We start from the raw sequence: 17409 nt of genomic DNA, 5'->3' as shown, positions 1-17409 counted from the left end.
AGGTGACTGGAACAGCCAAAGTTGTCAGTGTACACCATCTGTTTAGCAAGCAGTCTGTACAGTGGATAGTGTGCCATTCAGGAAAGGGCATATTAGGGACGATCTAATTTTCTTCTGCTGTTTCTAATAGCATGTGAAGATTTCTCAGGAGCACCTGTTTGTCTTGTTATTAAGAGGTATACAAAAGTAACCACACAATGTTCTTTATCATACACGACTAGTGTTTTGTTTTATTTTTTTGTAGTTTAATTAGTAATATGCAACCCTTTGAACTTGCTTGTGAATTTTGCCCTGCCTCTGCAACACTGAAATCTCTTTGCCCTTTGCCACTGGAAAAAGTGAAAGGCCACTCTGGGAGTGAAGCTTGGTGTTGTAATGTTGGATGTTCGGCACTGATGAGGTAGATTTTGTTTAATGCATGTACATTGCAGAGTGTTTTGACACAAACTGGAATACTGATATTTATTTTTGCAATGCCATTGATAAAAACAGTCTAAACAATGCTGAGTACAGATGTTATTCTCATAGAAACTTCTTTTTTCAAAACAAGTATATTTCAGTTTCCCACAAAAGTTAAAATTGCATGCAGAGATATGGTTACTCATGTAGGATGCATGAGATAATATTTCAGAAGATGTTTGTTAAAATTAAAAATGGGCACTGAACCACATCATTTTAACAATGCAATTACACAACTAGAAAACTGACTTTGTAGTAAAATATAAAAATCTACAATTATAAATATAAATTTGGTCCATGGAATCCACTCAAGAAATATTTACAGTAAGTATCAGCTATTCTAAATGCCTACCAAAAATCTTAAAATGTTGAATATTACAGATGAGAGTATTATATTTACATTCTACCATATTAAAAGTTAGATTTCTAGCAAATGTAAGGAATGCTATAAATAACAGCAAGTAAACGGAATACTAAAACATGACATATTTGTTGCTGAGAACCATAGCAACCATAGTTACAATAAAATTTAAAATAAAGCCTGAGAAATTAGAAACTAATACCTTAAAAGAGACCACAGTTTCATTCTTAGAAACACAGTAAAGTTGAATGAGATTAGTAGTCCAACCATAACAAAATGCATTACAAGGAATCTTTTAAAAAGGCACACGTTGTTAATGATATAAGTTCAGCAATAAAGTCATTTGCAACAAGAGTTTATTTCAACAAGGGAAATAAAAAGATTATCTAATAGCTGGACAGTTCTTCCACCCCCCTACCCCACAAAATTTTTTAAAAAGGAAAGCAGCCATACTGAAATTTCCAGCTCTTGATAATCATTGTCATCTTCTGTTTATAGTCAAACTAAAGATTCCAAGCTTTCAGCTGCATTGCCATCCGGTAAAGCTGAGCCATTACTGTCTATAGATACTGAAGGATTTTCTTCTTGCCTGGAGCTAACAAGACTGAGTATAGCTTTGTAGAGAAACTGATAGTGGTCCTAAAGGGGTGGGGAAAGTACAAGGTTAGTGTGGTTGGTCTGAACATTAAGAATCACTCCCTCTACTAGAAAGCTCAGTTGGTGTGTGCCAGTAGCACTGTAGCCAAACAAGGCCACTGACAAACAAGAGGGAGATATCAGAGTGCTCAAGGGAACCCCAAAGCTTGTAGAAATAATAAACCCAAAAATTTCAGAAAAAAAAACCCTTTCAGGTAGTGCCTCAATTACAGAATTCCTTCCCATCTGCTAGCTATTAGTCCCTATGATGCAATTTATACACTCCTGCTACTTTACCAAAAATGTTGTATTTAAACCTTTATGTAAACTGGCTCCAGACTGCTATTGCAAGAAAGAGTAGGTTATAAATATATTTAAATAAATAAATGAAAATATATGTTCAGTGGCCACAGAATGCCTGTCTGCTTATGGGAGTATCCTTGGAAGAAGACACGGCAGACTGCCATAAGGTGTATGCAACACTTGCAACATTTTACTGCAGCCAGCCCCAGTTCATTCTTTAAATACTGCTCCATATATGAAAACAGAAAACAGGATACGCATCTTCTGAATTTGTATGGATTATTTTGTAACTTCAAACTGCTTTGCTTTTGTTTTTTTCCTTTCTGCTATTCTTAAGTACCACTAGGAATGGGTGAGCATCTACTTGCTCAGCCCCAAAATCAGTTGGTTTGCCTGAGTGTTCATTGGAAAAAACCTTCATGGGTTTGGGCACCCAAGGGAAGGAGAGTGCAATCCCACAGCTCCCAATCTTCTGTTGTATAAATGGCTTTTAAAACTCCTGCTTGCGTGTTTTTAACTGCTGTTGGTTTGCTTGTTTTGTTTTTGTTTTTATGTTGTACTTTTGTCTTTATTGTACTATTTTGATCTGTATCAATTCTATGCAAGCTGCCTTGTGTACTTCCGTACATAAACATAAAACAAATAATAATTTACTGGGATCATTAGCTCACATACGTGGTTTGGTCTTACATGAAAGTATACATTCCACAGATGTGCACAAAAAGCGTACCATCTCCATTGTCGGGAATATGAGTTTCAGGTTCACAGCTGCATTAGGCTTTTGTAAACCACAGCACACTTTGGCAGCATTTAGTATTATTATGATTGTCTGCTGAGGCCTTGTTCCTCCTAAATTTGGGAGGCTACCAAGGATAGGATTTCTTCTGTTGTGGTTCCCAGATTTAGTAATACCACTTCCAGCTATACAGGTCCCAATCAGGTGCTATATTATTTTTTTGGCACCAAGCAAACATTTTGTTTGTTTGCCTAAGCATTTGGTAACACATGACACTTTTATTTTTTATTTATTATATCCCACCTTTGCTCCAAGGAGTTCAAGGTGGCTTATATGTTTCTCTCCCTCTCCATATTATCTTCACAACTCCTCTGTGAAATAGGCTGGGAAACAATGATTGGCCCAAAGTAAGCATTATGGCTGAGTCAGGACTTGGTGTCCCAGGTCATCATTCAAGACTCTAACCTACCATATCACACTGGCTCCCTGATTTTTCTGGCATTTTGTTCATGTTTTAGTTTCTTGCCTTCTTTGTGTTTTTATGTTCTTATTTGTTTGTTTTTTGTTAGCAACCTCGGAGTCCTAGACTAGTACAAAGGTAGGATATAAATAAGATAAAATAAAATGTTTTGAATTTTGATGTGATGGACAGCTATTCACATATTAACCAGGGAAGGTGAGGCTATTTTTTTTTTAAAGGAGCACACTGCTTTAAGCACTTTCCACCCAGCCCAGTTCCAATATAAGAAGTGAGTCAGCCAGGCAATGAAGCTCTGCAAGGTAAGGCAGGAGAAGGAATAGGTTTCACTCCCCCCTCTCTACACTCTCTTTGTGTAGGTAAAATAGTAGATATTCCACACCTGCTTTATATATGAATGAACAAGAAACTTGCATGGAATATACATGGCCGTCTGCAATGTCTAATTTGGCCCTAATTCATGAGGTTATATAATGACAAAGGAATTCATAGTCCCAACTGAGACCTTTGTTCACATAGGAGAAGACAAGGAATCGAAGACAGCTGGGACAGAGATGAGAATATTGCTTCCAGCTAAGATCCAATTAGAACAGGGGAAGCCAATATGGTGCAAACCAGGCCATGCCGCTGGGACTGATGGAGCCCAACAACATCTGGAGGCCACCACATTGGATCCCCCTGAATTAGAAGGAAGTAAGAAAAATGGAACTGGAAACTCACCTTTCTGGGACATTAAACACTATACAGGTAAGCTGGATAGGTAAGCAAAACCAGGGAGTGGCTGCTCAAGTATATCTATCCCTTACTCATGTCTTCATATTACCAAACTGAGGTAATATGCAACACTTGGGAGCCATAGTTTTAACCACATTAATGTGATCCTTTTCTTGATGGAATTTCATAACATAAAGAAAATTGTTTACTTACAATGTCTGTGAAGACTCCAGGCCTCATCAAATTTACCATCTTAGCTATGTGATAAACATCCACACAGTTTTCATTTTCAAGCTGATGCATTAGCGTTGTTAATGCGCAGAAGGTACCCGCTGTCACTCCTCCATGCCTTTATGAAGGTAAAAAAAAAAAGTGTGCATATATGGGTTGTTTTCTATACTTTGATACAGCAAGATTTCTTAAAAGGGATGCCATTTATAAAGTGCAGCATGATGGGGGGATCAGGTCAAATGTGATTTATTTTTGGAAGCATGGATTGATTTAAATCAGCAAGAAAAAAGGGCTGATTTAAATCAAGTTTCCCATAGACTCTTCTTCATATAGCTCCTAAGCAATGGTGCAAATCTGACCACTAAACCATGTTAATTTAGAAAAAATAGAGCTTTATTTACATTGTTTCATTCTTATAACCTGTCTTTGCATCTATTTGTCATACATTATATATTTTGCACACTTTCCTTTATGACCAGCAGTGATGAGATAGAAGAACAATAAAGATATTACAGTCCTATCAGTAGGGATGGGGGATAAGTTTGTTTGGGTTGTATTTAATGTAAACTTACCAAATTCTCATTTTCTGCACCAATATGTGAACTGAAACACAGCTGTCCATTAAAATTCACACTTCTCCAAATTTTGCAATACCAGACAAAGAATGCACTTAAAAATCTGTGTATTAGTGAAATGTGCATGCAAACCTGCATTCTATTAGTGAAAAAAATGCAAAAATAAAGAAAGTGGCAAAATTGTGTACAAAAATGTGTGCATTATGAGAAATAAACATGAAAATGTATATGGATTTTCAAGCAATTTTTTAAAAAACAAAATCACAAATGTATGCAGAAATATACATTGGATGGTATTCAACACTAGTCCTACTCAGAATAGACCCACAGAAGTTAATGAATAGGGCTAACTTATTAATTTCAATGGGTCTACTCTGAGAAGGATTTAGTTGAATACAACCCACTGTATGCAACTGTATAAAGATTAAAAAAAATACTCACTTCAGATTCACTGCTTACTCCCTGTTCAATCAACTACAAGATAGTCATTGAGTTTTTTCCTTTCCCCTTCTATTTTTTTTATACAGGTGAATTTCTTTTTATTGCTTCCTTTTAGGTATGCATTTATTTATTAATCTCCCTCTGTCCCCACTCCCACCATGACTTAATATAAATATCTCTGTACTGAAAATTGAAAAAAGATACATATATTTTTTTAAAAGACAGGCAAAATTGAGCAGAAACTGAAATTGACAGATTTGTCTGTCCCTACTATCACCTGCTTCTTATGCATGCAGAAGCTTTAAAATGCAAATGCAGCAGTTGTGCAAGGAAAGACTTTTTTCTTGGACCTAAATGGCAGCAAACAGCATGTGTACATTTCCCTTGCATCTTCAGAGTTGTCCCTAACATTAAAACAAGTTATTCCAACTTGCTCCATGCACAAAAAAAATCTGTTGCATGGTCTACAGAGAATGCTTTCTTTATTCGTTTCAGTCCTTCACCATCCTTTGTGTGAGCATTTTAGCTGTTTATAAATATGATAAATAAATATTTATAAATATAGTAAATAAATAAACATTACAACATATGCAATAACAAAACAGTAAAAAGCAAGTAAAACATTAAAACAGTTCTCAAAAAAGGCACCATATACTATATCTGAGTCAACTCATCCTTCTGGGGAAGTTTTTAGGATCTGTTAAAATTTATCCAGTGTTACAGCCTTTCTAACTTCAATGGGCAGTGTGTTCCTCAAGGCAGGTGCTGCTGCACAGAAGAACCTAATGCAAGCTGGCATAGAATAAACCTCCACTGCAAGTGTCAGCATAAAGAAGGCCCCTCTAGATGACTACAGTGAATGGGCAGGTATACATGGTGTATACAAGGCAACCCCTCAGATATCATGACCCCAAGTTGTTTAGGGCTGTATGCACAACAGTAAAACCTTAAATTTGGTCTCGTAGCATATTGGCAGCTGGTGCATCCAAACACTGCTCTGGGCTTGCACAGCCACACCTGATTCAGATGTCACAGAAAACAGAGTTGGATGTCATTAGCATACTGGTGATACTCCAAATCTAATGACTGCACTCAACGGTTAACCATAATGGGAGATAAGATGGCACCGTGTGGGACTCCATAGCATAGTTGCCAGGGGGCCAACCACAGTCCCCCAGTGCTACTCTATGAAACAGAACCTGTAGGTAGGAATGAAAGCTCTAAAGAACAGAGCTGGTCCAGGAGGATACCATGGTTGACAGTATCAAAAGCCACTGACAGACCAAGTAAGAACAACAGAGTCATGTTCCTGCTATTCCAAAGCCAGGCCAGAATGCAGACTGGAATGGGTTCAGATAATGAGTATCCTTTTAGACTGCTTGCAGTTGTTCCACCACAAGCCTCAACCACCTTGCTCAAAAAGGTGGTGTGGTCTAAAATCACAGGGTCTACAAGGACCTCTGTAAATGATCCATGTGTACACTGGAGCGAGAAGACCATGCATTTTGAGCCAGGAAGGCATTGTTACATGCAGTTTTATGTGTGACAGAAAATTGGAGTGGTTCTGTCACTTCCTGTAAATAAGGGTTTGGTAAGTCTGCAGTTGCTGTGTGAAACACACACCCAGATAACAGTATTTCAACAACTGCAGCAGACACAAACTTACTCATCATGCACAATCATAGGTCCATCTCTGTTGGAAGTTTCTTCTTTGATGACACTTATGAGTTCAAATGTTTTACTAATAGGACTATCTGGATTTGGCCATTTTGGACACTGAAAATGTCTCACTTCAAGAACATAATCATCCTAAAAAATAAAAGACACAGAATTAATAGCAACTGATGCATGTTGTTCAAGGCAGAAATTGTTCTTTTTCCTGTCTTGTTGAGTATATATACTGATAAGATATGGCTGGGCTTTATTTAAATATGTGCAAACTTTTATTAGTTCCAAAGGTGGGGAACATCCAGCCCTTTACATGATTTCATCTGGTCCTTAATAGCTCTCCTCAGGCAGGAGACTGCTTAGCCCTGGGTGACCCCAAGCAAGGTGAGCTCCAAAGGTGTGGATTGTGTTAGTTGACATGCTTTCATCTTTAAAGGGGACACCCTGTCAGCTGGCCTGATTTATGCTTTCAAAGGTGTCTCTCTTTTATATTTGTGTGTCCACCATTTGATTTCCCCCCTATGAGCTAATGACCCCTAAAAAAAAAGGTTGTGATAGAAAATAATTGCCATATACAGAATGTTTTCTTGGTTTATTTGGACTGGTAATCCAAATCAAGGAACATGGATCTTCATAATGTCAATTCTGGATAGCAAAGTGACTAACATTTTCAAGTAATATAACTATTGGGAGTGTTCCATACTAACAGAGACAGATGGTGTCCATGGTTTTATTTTGTGCCTTGTGCAATTACAAGGGTACTTCTATAAAAACAGGGATAAAGGCCAATTGGACAACCTAGATATATGAACTATTCCTTCATAATTTTGGCCACTGGGCTGCACAGCTCCATAGCATCATTTTATAAGCAGAAAGCTCTAATATGGTTTACAAACACATTACCTTACTACAAAATGTTTGAAGTCCCTCATGAAAAAAAAATATTAATCGTACAAACTGCAAAATATTAACTGTGCAATTTTATGCAGGGTATGGCTTTTAGTTAGCCATTCAAATCACAGTAGTCTTCAGCTATAAAGGTACAATAGCAAGAATACCTGTGTAGCTTCTAAAATGAAATCCTGGATTATAAGCTTCTCTTCATTTGACAAACATTTGTGTTCTTCAGAAATCAGACTGACTTTAAAGCTCTCACAATTTATAGGGTCTTCTTTGTTTGGCCAGTATACAAATTCATCTTCAGCCTGCTAAAAGAAAAAGAAACACTTCTAAATAAACAAATTAACCAAAAAGGAAAGCTATATTTGGATGTTTTGTGAAGCAAATAATACACATTGTGAGTGGCTTATTTTAACGTAACTGAAATTATTAAATATGATAGTAATGTTATGTCATAGCCTTCCTGGTTTCTTAGCAAAACACGTTTTTTCAAAAACATTTATCTCTCCCCCCCCAAATGAAGTAATACTTACATGCCAAGGAATGCCTTTCCAACCCATTGCTATTTGTATGGGTGCATGGAATAAACATTATAAAGGTCTAAAGTCTCACAAGTCCTACGTTTTAATACCAATATTAATAATTATCACTGCTATGAGAATATTTTCACAGCCCATTCATAAAAACACTAACTAGTAAGGACAAAAGTAGCTCTTTCTTTCATTTTCATATTCCTAAGATCAAAATAACTATTAGTTGAATGGTAATTAAAAGAAAAGATGGAATCTGATATTCTATGTTTGTTGCTGAACTAACGAAAATGCTGACAAAATGATGTATTTAATGCCTTCATACTGTATAATCTTACCATATTCTGACTTTCTGGAAGCATGACAATTATCTGAGCATTGTGGTCCCATATCATTCTCCAGAAATCTTTGATAGTATGTAGCAGAGGATGTTGGGTAATGATGAATTCATTACTTTGATAATAACCCTGCAAAATAAACATATTCAGTGATTTTTTAAATTTTTAAAATTTATTTATTATTTGATTTATATCCCACCCTTCCTCCCAGCAGGACCCCAGGGTGGCAAACAAAACACTTTAAAAACATCATAAAAACAGACTTTAAAATATATTAAAACAAAACATGTTTACAAACATTTTTTTAAAAAAACTTTAAAAACATCTGTTAAAAAAGGTTTCAAAACATTTTTTGGAAAAAAAAGTTTAAAACATATTAAAAAAACAATTTCAACACAGACACACACTGGGATCAGGTCTCTACTTAAAGAAATGGAATCAAATAAACACATAAATAAATATCCTTGAGAGGATGGCCAAAGGTGATGTATGCATTTTTCTTTCCGTTCAACATTTCCCCAGCGCTCTGCAACTTCCCCAGCTGCCAAAACTTCCTGGTCCGAAAAAGCCCCAAGGGAAGGGTTATCTAGGCTTTGATTTCCAGTGTGGCCATCCAGGAAGACGGGACTGTTGAGCACTGGTGTGATGATTTCTTGTAAAGCAAGTGGAGGCCAGAATGAGTCAATGTTTACAGCTACTTAAGCTGATAAATGTGTGCAAGAACACACCAACAAACCCTCAATTGCAGAAAAGGGGGGGGGAAGCCAAATCGACTTCTGACACCATGTAATGCCTGGCTATCAAGGTCCTGCATGGCAAACTCCAACAGGAAACACTCCAGTCTCAGATACGGGAAACAGGTTTCCTACTTAAAGAGGAAGGTCTTCAGTAGGCACCAAAATGATAACGGAGATGGCACCTATCTGATATTGAAGGGGAGCGAATTCCAAAGGGTAGATGCCCCCACACTAAAGGTCCATTTCCTAAGTTGTGCAGAATGGACCTCTTGATAAGATGGTATCTGCAAGAGGCCCTCCCCTGCAGAGCGCAGTGATCAACTGGGTAGGTAAGGGATAAGATGGCCTTTTGGGTATCCCGGTCCCAAGCTGTATAGGGCTTTGTACACCAAAACTAGAACTTGACCCGGTAGCAAATGGGCAGCCATTGCAATTCTTTCAGCAGCAGGGTGACACGTTGGTGATACCCTGCCCCAGTGAGCAGCCTCACTGCTGCATTTTGCACCAGGTGCAGCTTCTGGACCAACCTCAAGGGCAGCCCCACATAGAGAACATTATAGTAATCCAGCCTGGAGGTTACCAGTGCGTGGACAACAGTGCTCAGGCTATCCCAGTCCAGAAACGACCACAGCTGTCTTACCAGCCAAAGCTGGTAAAAGGCACTCCTAGCCACTGAGGTCACCTGGGCCTCTAGCAACAAAGATGGATCCAGGAGCACCCCCAGACTATGAACCGGCTCTTTCAGAGGGAGTACAACCCCATCCAAAGCAGGCAATTGACCAATTATCCGAACTCAGGAACCACCAACCCACAGTGTCTCCATCTTGCTTAGGATTGAGAGTCAGTTTATTGGCCCTCATACAGCCCACCACTGAGTCCAGGCTGCAGTCCAGGGCTTGCATTGCCTCTCCTGATTCAGATGTTACAGAGAAACAGAGGTGAGTATTGTTGCTGACACCTCGTCCCAATTTTCCTGATGACTGCTCCCAAGGGCTTCATATAGATGTTAAACAGCCTGGGAGACAAGATGTTACTCTGCAGCACCCCACAGCACAACTGCCAGGGGGCTGAAAGACAATCGCCCAATGCTATTCTCTGAAAATGACCCTGCAGATGGGATCGGAGCCACTGTAAAACAGTGCCTCCAATATCCATCTCACCAAGTCGGCCCATAAGGATACCATGGACAATGGTATCAAAAGCTACTGAGAGAGTAAGAGTAACAGGGTCACACTCCCCCTGTCCTTCTCCCAATAAAGGTCATCCATCAGGGCAACCAAGGTAAATTCAGTCCCATAACCAGGCCTGAACCCAGGCTGGAATGGGTCAAGATAATCTTTCATCCAAGAATACTTGCAATTGCTACGCCACAACCCTCTCAATCACGTTCCCTAAAAAGGGAGTATTTGCAACCAGGCGGTAATTGTCGCAAACCAATGGGTCCAGGGTGGGCTTTTTCAGGAGCAGTCAGATCACCACCTCTTTCAGGGTGGCTGGAACCACCCCTCCTGCAACAATGTGTTGACTACACCCTGGATCCACTTGGGCAATCCCCTTCGGCAAGCTTTAGTAAGCCAAGAAGGGCAAGGGTCAAGAAGACACGTTGCTGGCCACATCATCACAAGCACCTTGTCTATGTCATCAGGATGCATCAACTGAAACTGTTCCCAAGAATTTGTGGCAGACGTTGCACTGGACATCTCACTGGGGACTACAGTAGATGTGGATGAGGCATCAAGATTGCTGCAGAGGTGAGCCACCTTACCCCAAAGTGCCTTGCAAACAATTCACGGTGGGCCTCTGAAGGGTCTAAAACTCCATTTCGTGTATTTGATGTCAACAGACCTCTGACAATATGGAAAAGCTCCACTGGACGGCTACTTGTGATGCGATGATAGCAGAGAAGTGGGCCTTTTTCACCACTCTCACTCCCACATAGTAGGCACGGTTATGATGTTTTACTCGTGCCTGATCAGCCACACAGCACATCTTTCACCACTTGCGCTCTAGCTGTCATCCAGCCTGTTTCATTGCCCTTAGCTCACTGGTGTACCAAGGTGCAAACCAGGCTACATAATGCGAGAGAGGGCGCTTGGGGGCAACCATGTCAGGAGCCTGACACACCTCACTGTTCCACAGCGTGACAAGGGCTTCACCAGGGTCACCTGTTCTATCTACTGGGAATTCCCCCAGGGCATTCAGGAATCCAGTGGATTCCATTAGTCTCCAGGGGTGAGCCATCTTAATCTGTCCACCACCCCTGCAAGGGAGGATCAGAGCCATAAGTCTAAACTTCACCAGGAAGTGGTCTGACTATGACAATGCGGTGACATCTACCCCCCCATCTCCAGACCACCCCTTCCTCCATCTGGAGCAAAAATCAAGTCAAGGGTGTGCCCTGCCCTATGCGTCGGGCCGGTGACAATTTGAGACAGCCACACGGCTGTCATGGAGGCCATGAAGTCCTGAGCCAGAACACTACAGGCAGCCTCAGCATGGACATTGAAATCACTCAGGACTATCGTTCTGGGCTCCTCCAATACCAAAGCTGAGATGGCCTCCACCAGCTCAGCCAGAGAAGCTGCTGGACAGCAGGGTGGATGGTACACCAGCAGCAACCCTAGTTTACAGTCTCCTTAGCCTGACACTAGGTGCAGACCCTCACAGCCAGCTCCAAGACAAAGTGGTTTCCTCGTGACAGAGATGGAAGTTCTGTAGACCACAGCAACTCCTTCCCCCCCGCCCCTGTAGCCTGTGCTGGTGTTGCACTGAGTATCCAGGTGGGCAAAGCTGGGTCAGATCAACTCCTCCCAGCTCACCCACCCAGGTCTCAGTAATGCACACAAAATCGGCACCTTCATCCACAATCAGATCATGGATGAGTGTGGTCTTTTATGTACTGATCTGGTGTTAACAACAACACACACAGGCCAGTGGGCACAGTAGATGAACAATGAGGAACCCACCCATGAGAGGAGTGAGAGCGAGGAACAAGGCGTAGATAGCCTTGCCCTTGTCTTCTATGGTAATTCACTGCCTCCCCATGGCTATACATCCCTATACTCGTGATCACTGAAATTGGGGTGGCATCACCCCTGTTCCTCCTTACTAAGACTCCTCCTAAACACCCGATATGGACCCAACATGAGTCCACCAACAAAAGCTACCTGAACCAGTTATCCCAGTAGGCCTCTGAGAGAATTGGGAACAGTAGACCCACTCAGTATCTTTCACACAGGACACATCTACTTCCCTCTGTCTCACACCCAGGGAGGCCCAGCCTTCTGCCAGTTGCAGACTCTCACTCTGAAGGCATCTGTTGACTTTCTCCTATCATTTAGTTCACCGCACAGGCTCTCACCCTGCGCAGGAACTGCACATGCGCCATACGCCCTCCCCACTACCAATCTCCTTTAGATTGGTTTAAAAAACAGAAAAAAGAAATAGAAGGGGGTAGTGCCCTCGGGACTTCCTAAGGGGATCCCCAAGGAATGACACTCTTCGATGGCAGCCCCGCTGGCAGCAGCTGGGCTTTTATGCCTCCTGACCCAGCCAGCAGCTGATGCAGGAGGCTACAAGATTAACTGCAGCCTCTCTCTGGAGCCAGGGTCAGGCAGGGGGTCCCAGTCCTTACAGCACTGACCAGTGACTTCAGCTATCTTGAGAGACAGCAACCCAGAGGAGCGAGCAGCAAGCACCCAGGTGCTCAGATACTTACTCCCAGGGCTTCTCTGCCACTAAGAAAGAAAAGATTAGCAGATGGAAAAGGCTACATATTGGTATTAAATAATGCAACATGAAAACGTGTAGAAAAACTGGGCCAGATTCTGAACTAAGCTAGTGATATGAAAGATATGGTCAGCTTGTATTATAAAATAATGGACTCTTCCTAAAATGCCAGGAGGATGAAACTGGGTGCAATTAAAGCTCATCTCCAGATAAAGATGAGGGGTGGGGAGCTGAATAGTGATATGGCTCCTTCCCAACCATTCAAAAGTTGTAGCTGTTTAATGGATTTTTACTTTTAAAAAATATCGGTATGAACTTGGGTTTCAAATACAGAACTAGATATTGTACAATTAGTATTGCACAGTGCTAGGCACAGTTAGCAAAAATGTTGTTGTCTGGAAGCACCTTTATCTTCTGCTTTAGTTCACATGTGTGTATGTATGTATGTATGTGCTTGTGTGCACACATGCGCTCAACAGAAACATGCATAGAACAGCCATGAGTGGAATGCAATCACCTAAGGTTCTCCAGAAAGTTGACAAAAATATGTTGATGAATTCAAATTACAGTATAATTTATGAGGAAACTCACTCACCATAATATAAGAAGCGTTGATGTAGTCTGTGCCTTCACCAGATAATGATGAAATACCAACTCTAGATCTTTCCACTGTAAAAAAAAGAGAGCTATTTCTCTCTTTCTAGTAAACATGCAAATTCTTGCCCCAGATTTGCTGTTGCATCAAATCAAGAGATCTGAAGAGACCACTGACTTAGTGCCATGGGAACCACATTCCTGTGGTTTTTATCCATCACAGCTGTTCTGTCATTTGATGGCTGCTGTTATGTGGGCAGAGAAAATTATGGGTCTTCCCTTCTGTCTGGGCAATGATGAGGGGCAAAGGACCCATGTGAATTACCCACCCTTGTTCCAGGCTTTCAAATCTTATAGGACTAGCACAGAATGAAGCTATGGGGGAAAAAGCTCATATACCTCTCCAGAAATATGTGAAGGGGACCTTAGTTGTAGGGGGAATGTCTCTTTCTGGTCCATTAGAAGCGTACAAAATCCCATGCTAAGCCACTCATGTGGAACAGTTCCCCAACACAGCTGTGTTGGGACTATTTCAACGACACTGTCACAAACTAGGGAAAAGGAGGCTTTATGATTACTTGGATTACCTGAGCTGTATAGGGAGCCTGTTCTCACAAATAGCCTTAAGGAGAGTCCCCCTAACTATTTCTTTTTAATCAGTCACCAACACATCAGGGTGCATGCTGAATCAGGTCTAAGTGAACTACAGCAAAATTAATCTGGGTCATAAGCAACACAGATTTTAGTATGCCAACCATTCAGCTACAGAAATGGTAACAGATATCAAAAGGTGGAAGTGTATAAGAGCAAGATTATTCCCCCTGTTATTCCCTATGTCAGCCTTTCCCAACCGGTGTGCCTCCAGATGTTGTTGGACTACAACTCCCATCAGCCTCAGCCAGCTGAGGCTGATGGGAGTTGTGGTCCAACAACATCTGGAGGCACACCGGTTGGGAAAGGCTGCCCTATGTCATTACTGGAAACATCTACCGATGGCCACTGTGACATATAGGATACTCAACTAATTGGCTTATTGATCTAATTTTGTGGTCAATAAACTTAAGATTTTCTCAACGAACCTACCAGGAATTATGGACGAGGTCCTGTTCTTTTCTCTGTTACACTGTTTCAGCGCAGTAGAATAATCACACTGCTGTATATTAGACTGGCTCAGAAGCTAAATTAATACAAAAACAACAGTTTGTTTTGGGTGTGTGATACACAAGAAATGTGCATGCAAGTGTGATTCAGGCCAGGACCACATATGTCAATCAGCCAAGATTGCTGGTCTGCTAGTCAATGACTCCAACTCTGCTAGCAGTTTACAGAATTATTCATATTGCAGGTGGTGAGGGGGCACTGAGAGAACTTGGTGGGTCCATGTTCAAGGAGAGGTATGAATTGTGGAATTTTTCATTCAGCCACTACATTATTAATGTTATTCATTAATTGAACTTTTAGACCACTCTTCTTTACAAAAAATCACATGGCAGTTTTCAACATACTATAACAAAAACAATAATTAAATAATTACAATTGTCAATCAATTATAAAACCATCATATAACAGCAGTAGTTCAACACATTCTAAAACCAACACATCCTAACAGTCTAGCTTTCAGTCGTCAAATGCTTGGGAAAACATATGCTTTAACCTGTGGTTGGGATTCCATCAAAATTGGGGCATGCCATGCCTCCAGTGGGAGAGAATTACACAGGCATGGCACTGTCACAGAATAGGTCTGACCTCATGTACCACCTAGCATACAACAGCTGACGGTGAGATACTGGGAGAGGTGCTTTGACAAATGTTTGAGTTCCAGGCCAAGAAAAATTCTGCAAATAAATGTTATATGACATCATGCATATACACCTGTCAAAACTCTAGACTGAATTCTGTACTGGCTGCAGTTTCAAGGTAAAGGCAGTGTAGAGTGCATTTTATTCATCTAAATATGTTGTTACCAGAGTACGCAGCACTGTGACCAGGCTCTTCCAGTCTAGGAATAGCCATTGCTGGTGTACAAATCATAGCTGGAAATAAGAACTCCTTGCCATCAAGGTCGCCTAGGGCTCAGTTGATAGTGCTGAACCTAGAACCAGGCACTGAACCTACTCCTTCAGGGTGAGTATTTAGCTTCAGGCGATTGGTTCTCTGCCTCCAGGCACAGGTTCATTGCTGAAACAGATTTATCTGACTCAGTATGGAGAAATAGAACTGGGTGTCATCAGAATATTGATGACACTGAGCTACAAATCCCCTGATAACCTCACCCATCAGTTTTATATAGATGTCAAGAGCCCTATGGACCCACAGCGCAAATGCTAATCAGAAGCCACCCACTGGGACTCTCTGGAAGCAGTCCTACAGGAAAGAACAAAACCACTATAACACCAACTCCCAACCCACAGAACTGCTCCAGAATAATACTATGGTCAGTGGTATCAAAAGCTCAAGAGATCCAGGAGAATCAACAAGGCCCTGTCCATCTCCCAATACATGTCATCAATCAGAGTGACCAAAGCCATTTCAGAGCTAAACCTGGGCCTAAAACCCAACTGAAATGGGTCAGGGTAATCTGCTTCATTCAAGCATGCCTGAAGGTACACGGCCATCAGCTTCTCCAGCACCCTACCCAAAAAGGTGATATTAACAAGTGGGCAACACTTCTCACACACTTCAGGGTCCAGAGAGATTCTCTTAAGAATTATTCCAGTTTTCTGGGATGCATTCCTTAAAAAAGATACATGACATTCATATACCTGATATTCTACTCTACATTTGGAAAGGAACTTAATGGGCTAGTTTCTTTTCTGTTCCTTGCCCCCAAAACAAAACAGTAACATTCTACCACCTGTGGGCCTCAACAGCCATGTGAAGTGCAATGCTTCTGGGTAACATTACCTAGTCTCCATTCAGCTCCCTAAGTACCAGGATGTGCACCCACATGAATGGCCACATAAAAGGCCAATTCCAGTTGTCTGTGATTTTTCAAATCACCAGAGGTGAAATGTTCCTAATTATGTCATCTATTATAATATGAGCCTCTTACTTTTACTGCACGTTCAGCCCTGAGAAACTAGTTTGAGACATCAGTTTTCTATGGTTAAGATGCGATTCCAAAATACTTTTTACGGCCCAATGATACAGTGGCTATATAAACATTTTTGTGCAGAATCAACTGTTTTGAATCTTCCAAATTAAAGAGATCTCACCTTGAATTGTTTCTCTAATCTTGTCTTTCCCATTGGTCCAGGTATTAAGAGTGAATTAACATAGGCATGAATGTGGCTTTCAGGTACTTCCGTTTCTTTGCTAAGTATGGCCTCTACAAGTGCATCATGAATAAAGATATACTGTTCCTAGTTAAAAAGAAAAGAAAAAACATGAGCAAATCATTTTGGTTTTAATATTAGTTATTATTGCTGGCTAAAATTACCAGTTATCTTTGTACATGTATGGTACAGATTAACCAGCAAAAACAGAATGGATCCTGCTAAAGATGTACAAATATCAAAAAGGCAGAAACTGTTTTTCCCAAAATACAAATATTATTACAATTATACAAATTTCTATATTATTTTTTCACAATATTATAGTTATATTAATTGAATAGTATCTACTCTGGGGATGTTGTAGTTTGATCCACTTCTTGGATGGACCTGCATGACAGCATCTCCTTTTTTTTACTCTTTTAGTTTACTATCAGCTTGGAGAAATCCATAAGAAGTCCCCCCCACACACACACAGAAAAGGTGACATGGAACACAGTTGAATTACAGCTTGTGGGATCATTTTAAGTTTTTGCAGCCCAAGGATGTAGACAGGATGCTTGTGGCAGTGAGGCCAACTACATACCCTCTTCATCCCTGTCCATAACGGTTGGTGAAATCTATTAAGATGGGATTTACTGGATAGATCCAGGGAGTGGTTAATGTCTCATTATAGGAGGGAGTTACTTCCACTGCCTTGAAAGAGG

The 17409-nt window shown here is 40.8% G+C and overlaps 1 protein-coding gene across 8 annotated transcripts in view; it reads right to left on the bottom strand.

The window, feature by feature from the left end:
- Window positions 1-257: 257 nt before the first annotated feature.
- PTPRZ1 (protein tyrosine phosphatase receptor type Z1) overlaps window positions 258-17409 on the bottom strand; it is a 222570-nt gene continuing 205418 nt past the window's right edge. For 6 of the 8 annotated variants that reach the window (XM_061640120.1, XM_061640125.1, XM_061640127.1 and 3 more), the window contains 8 exons: window positions 16646-16792; window positions 14514-14607; window positions 13432-13505; window positions 8371-8499; window positions 7661-7810; window positions 6601-6743; window positions 3901-4036; window positions 258-1459 (listed from right to left, as the gene is read on the bottom strand). In XM_061640120.1, the coding sequence (XP_061496104.1) occupies window positions 1319-1459; window positions 3901-4036; window positions 6601-6743; window positions 7661-7810; window positions 8371-8499; window positions 13432-13505; window positions 14514-14607; window positions 16646-16792 (1014 nt within the window). In that variant the 3' untranslated portion in view covers window positions 258-1318. The remainder of the gene's footprint in view (window positions 1460-3900; window positions 4037-6600; window positions 6744-7660; window positions 7811-8370; window positions 8500-13431; window positions 13506-14513; window positions 14608-16645; window positions 16793-17409) is intronic. The other 2 variants (XM_061640121.1, XM_061640126.1) reach the window with 1 other exon arrangement.

Source organism: Rhineura floridana, chromosome 8 (assembly GCF_030035675.1).
Source record: "Rhineura floridana isolate rRhiFlo1 chromosome 8, rRhiFlo1.hap2, whole genome shotgun sequence".
NCBI lineage: Eukaryota > Metazoa > Chordata > Lepidosauria > Squamata > Rhineuridae > Rhineura > Rhineura floridana.
Note: the sequence above shows the minus strand (reverse complement) of the source record. Positions and strands in the feature narration are given on the sequence as shown.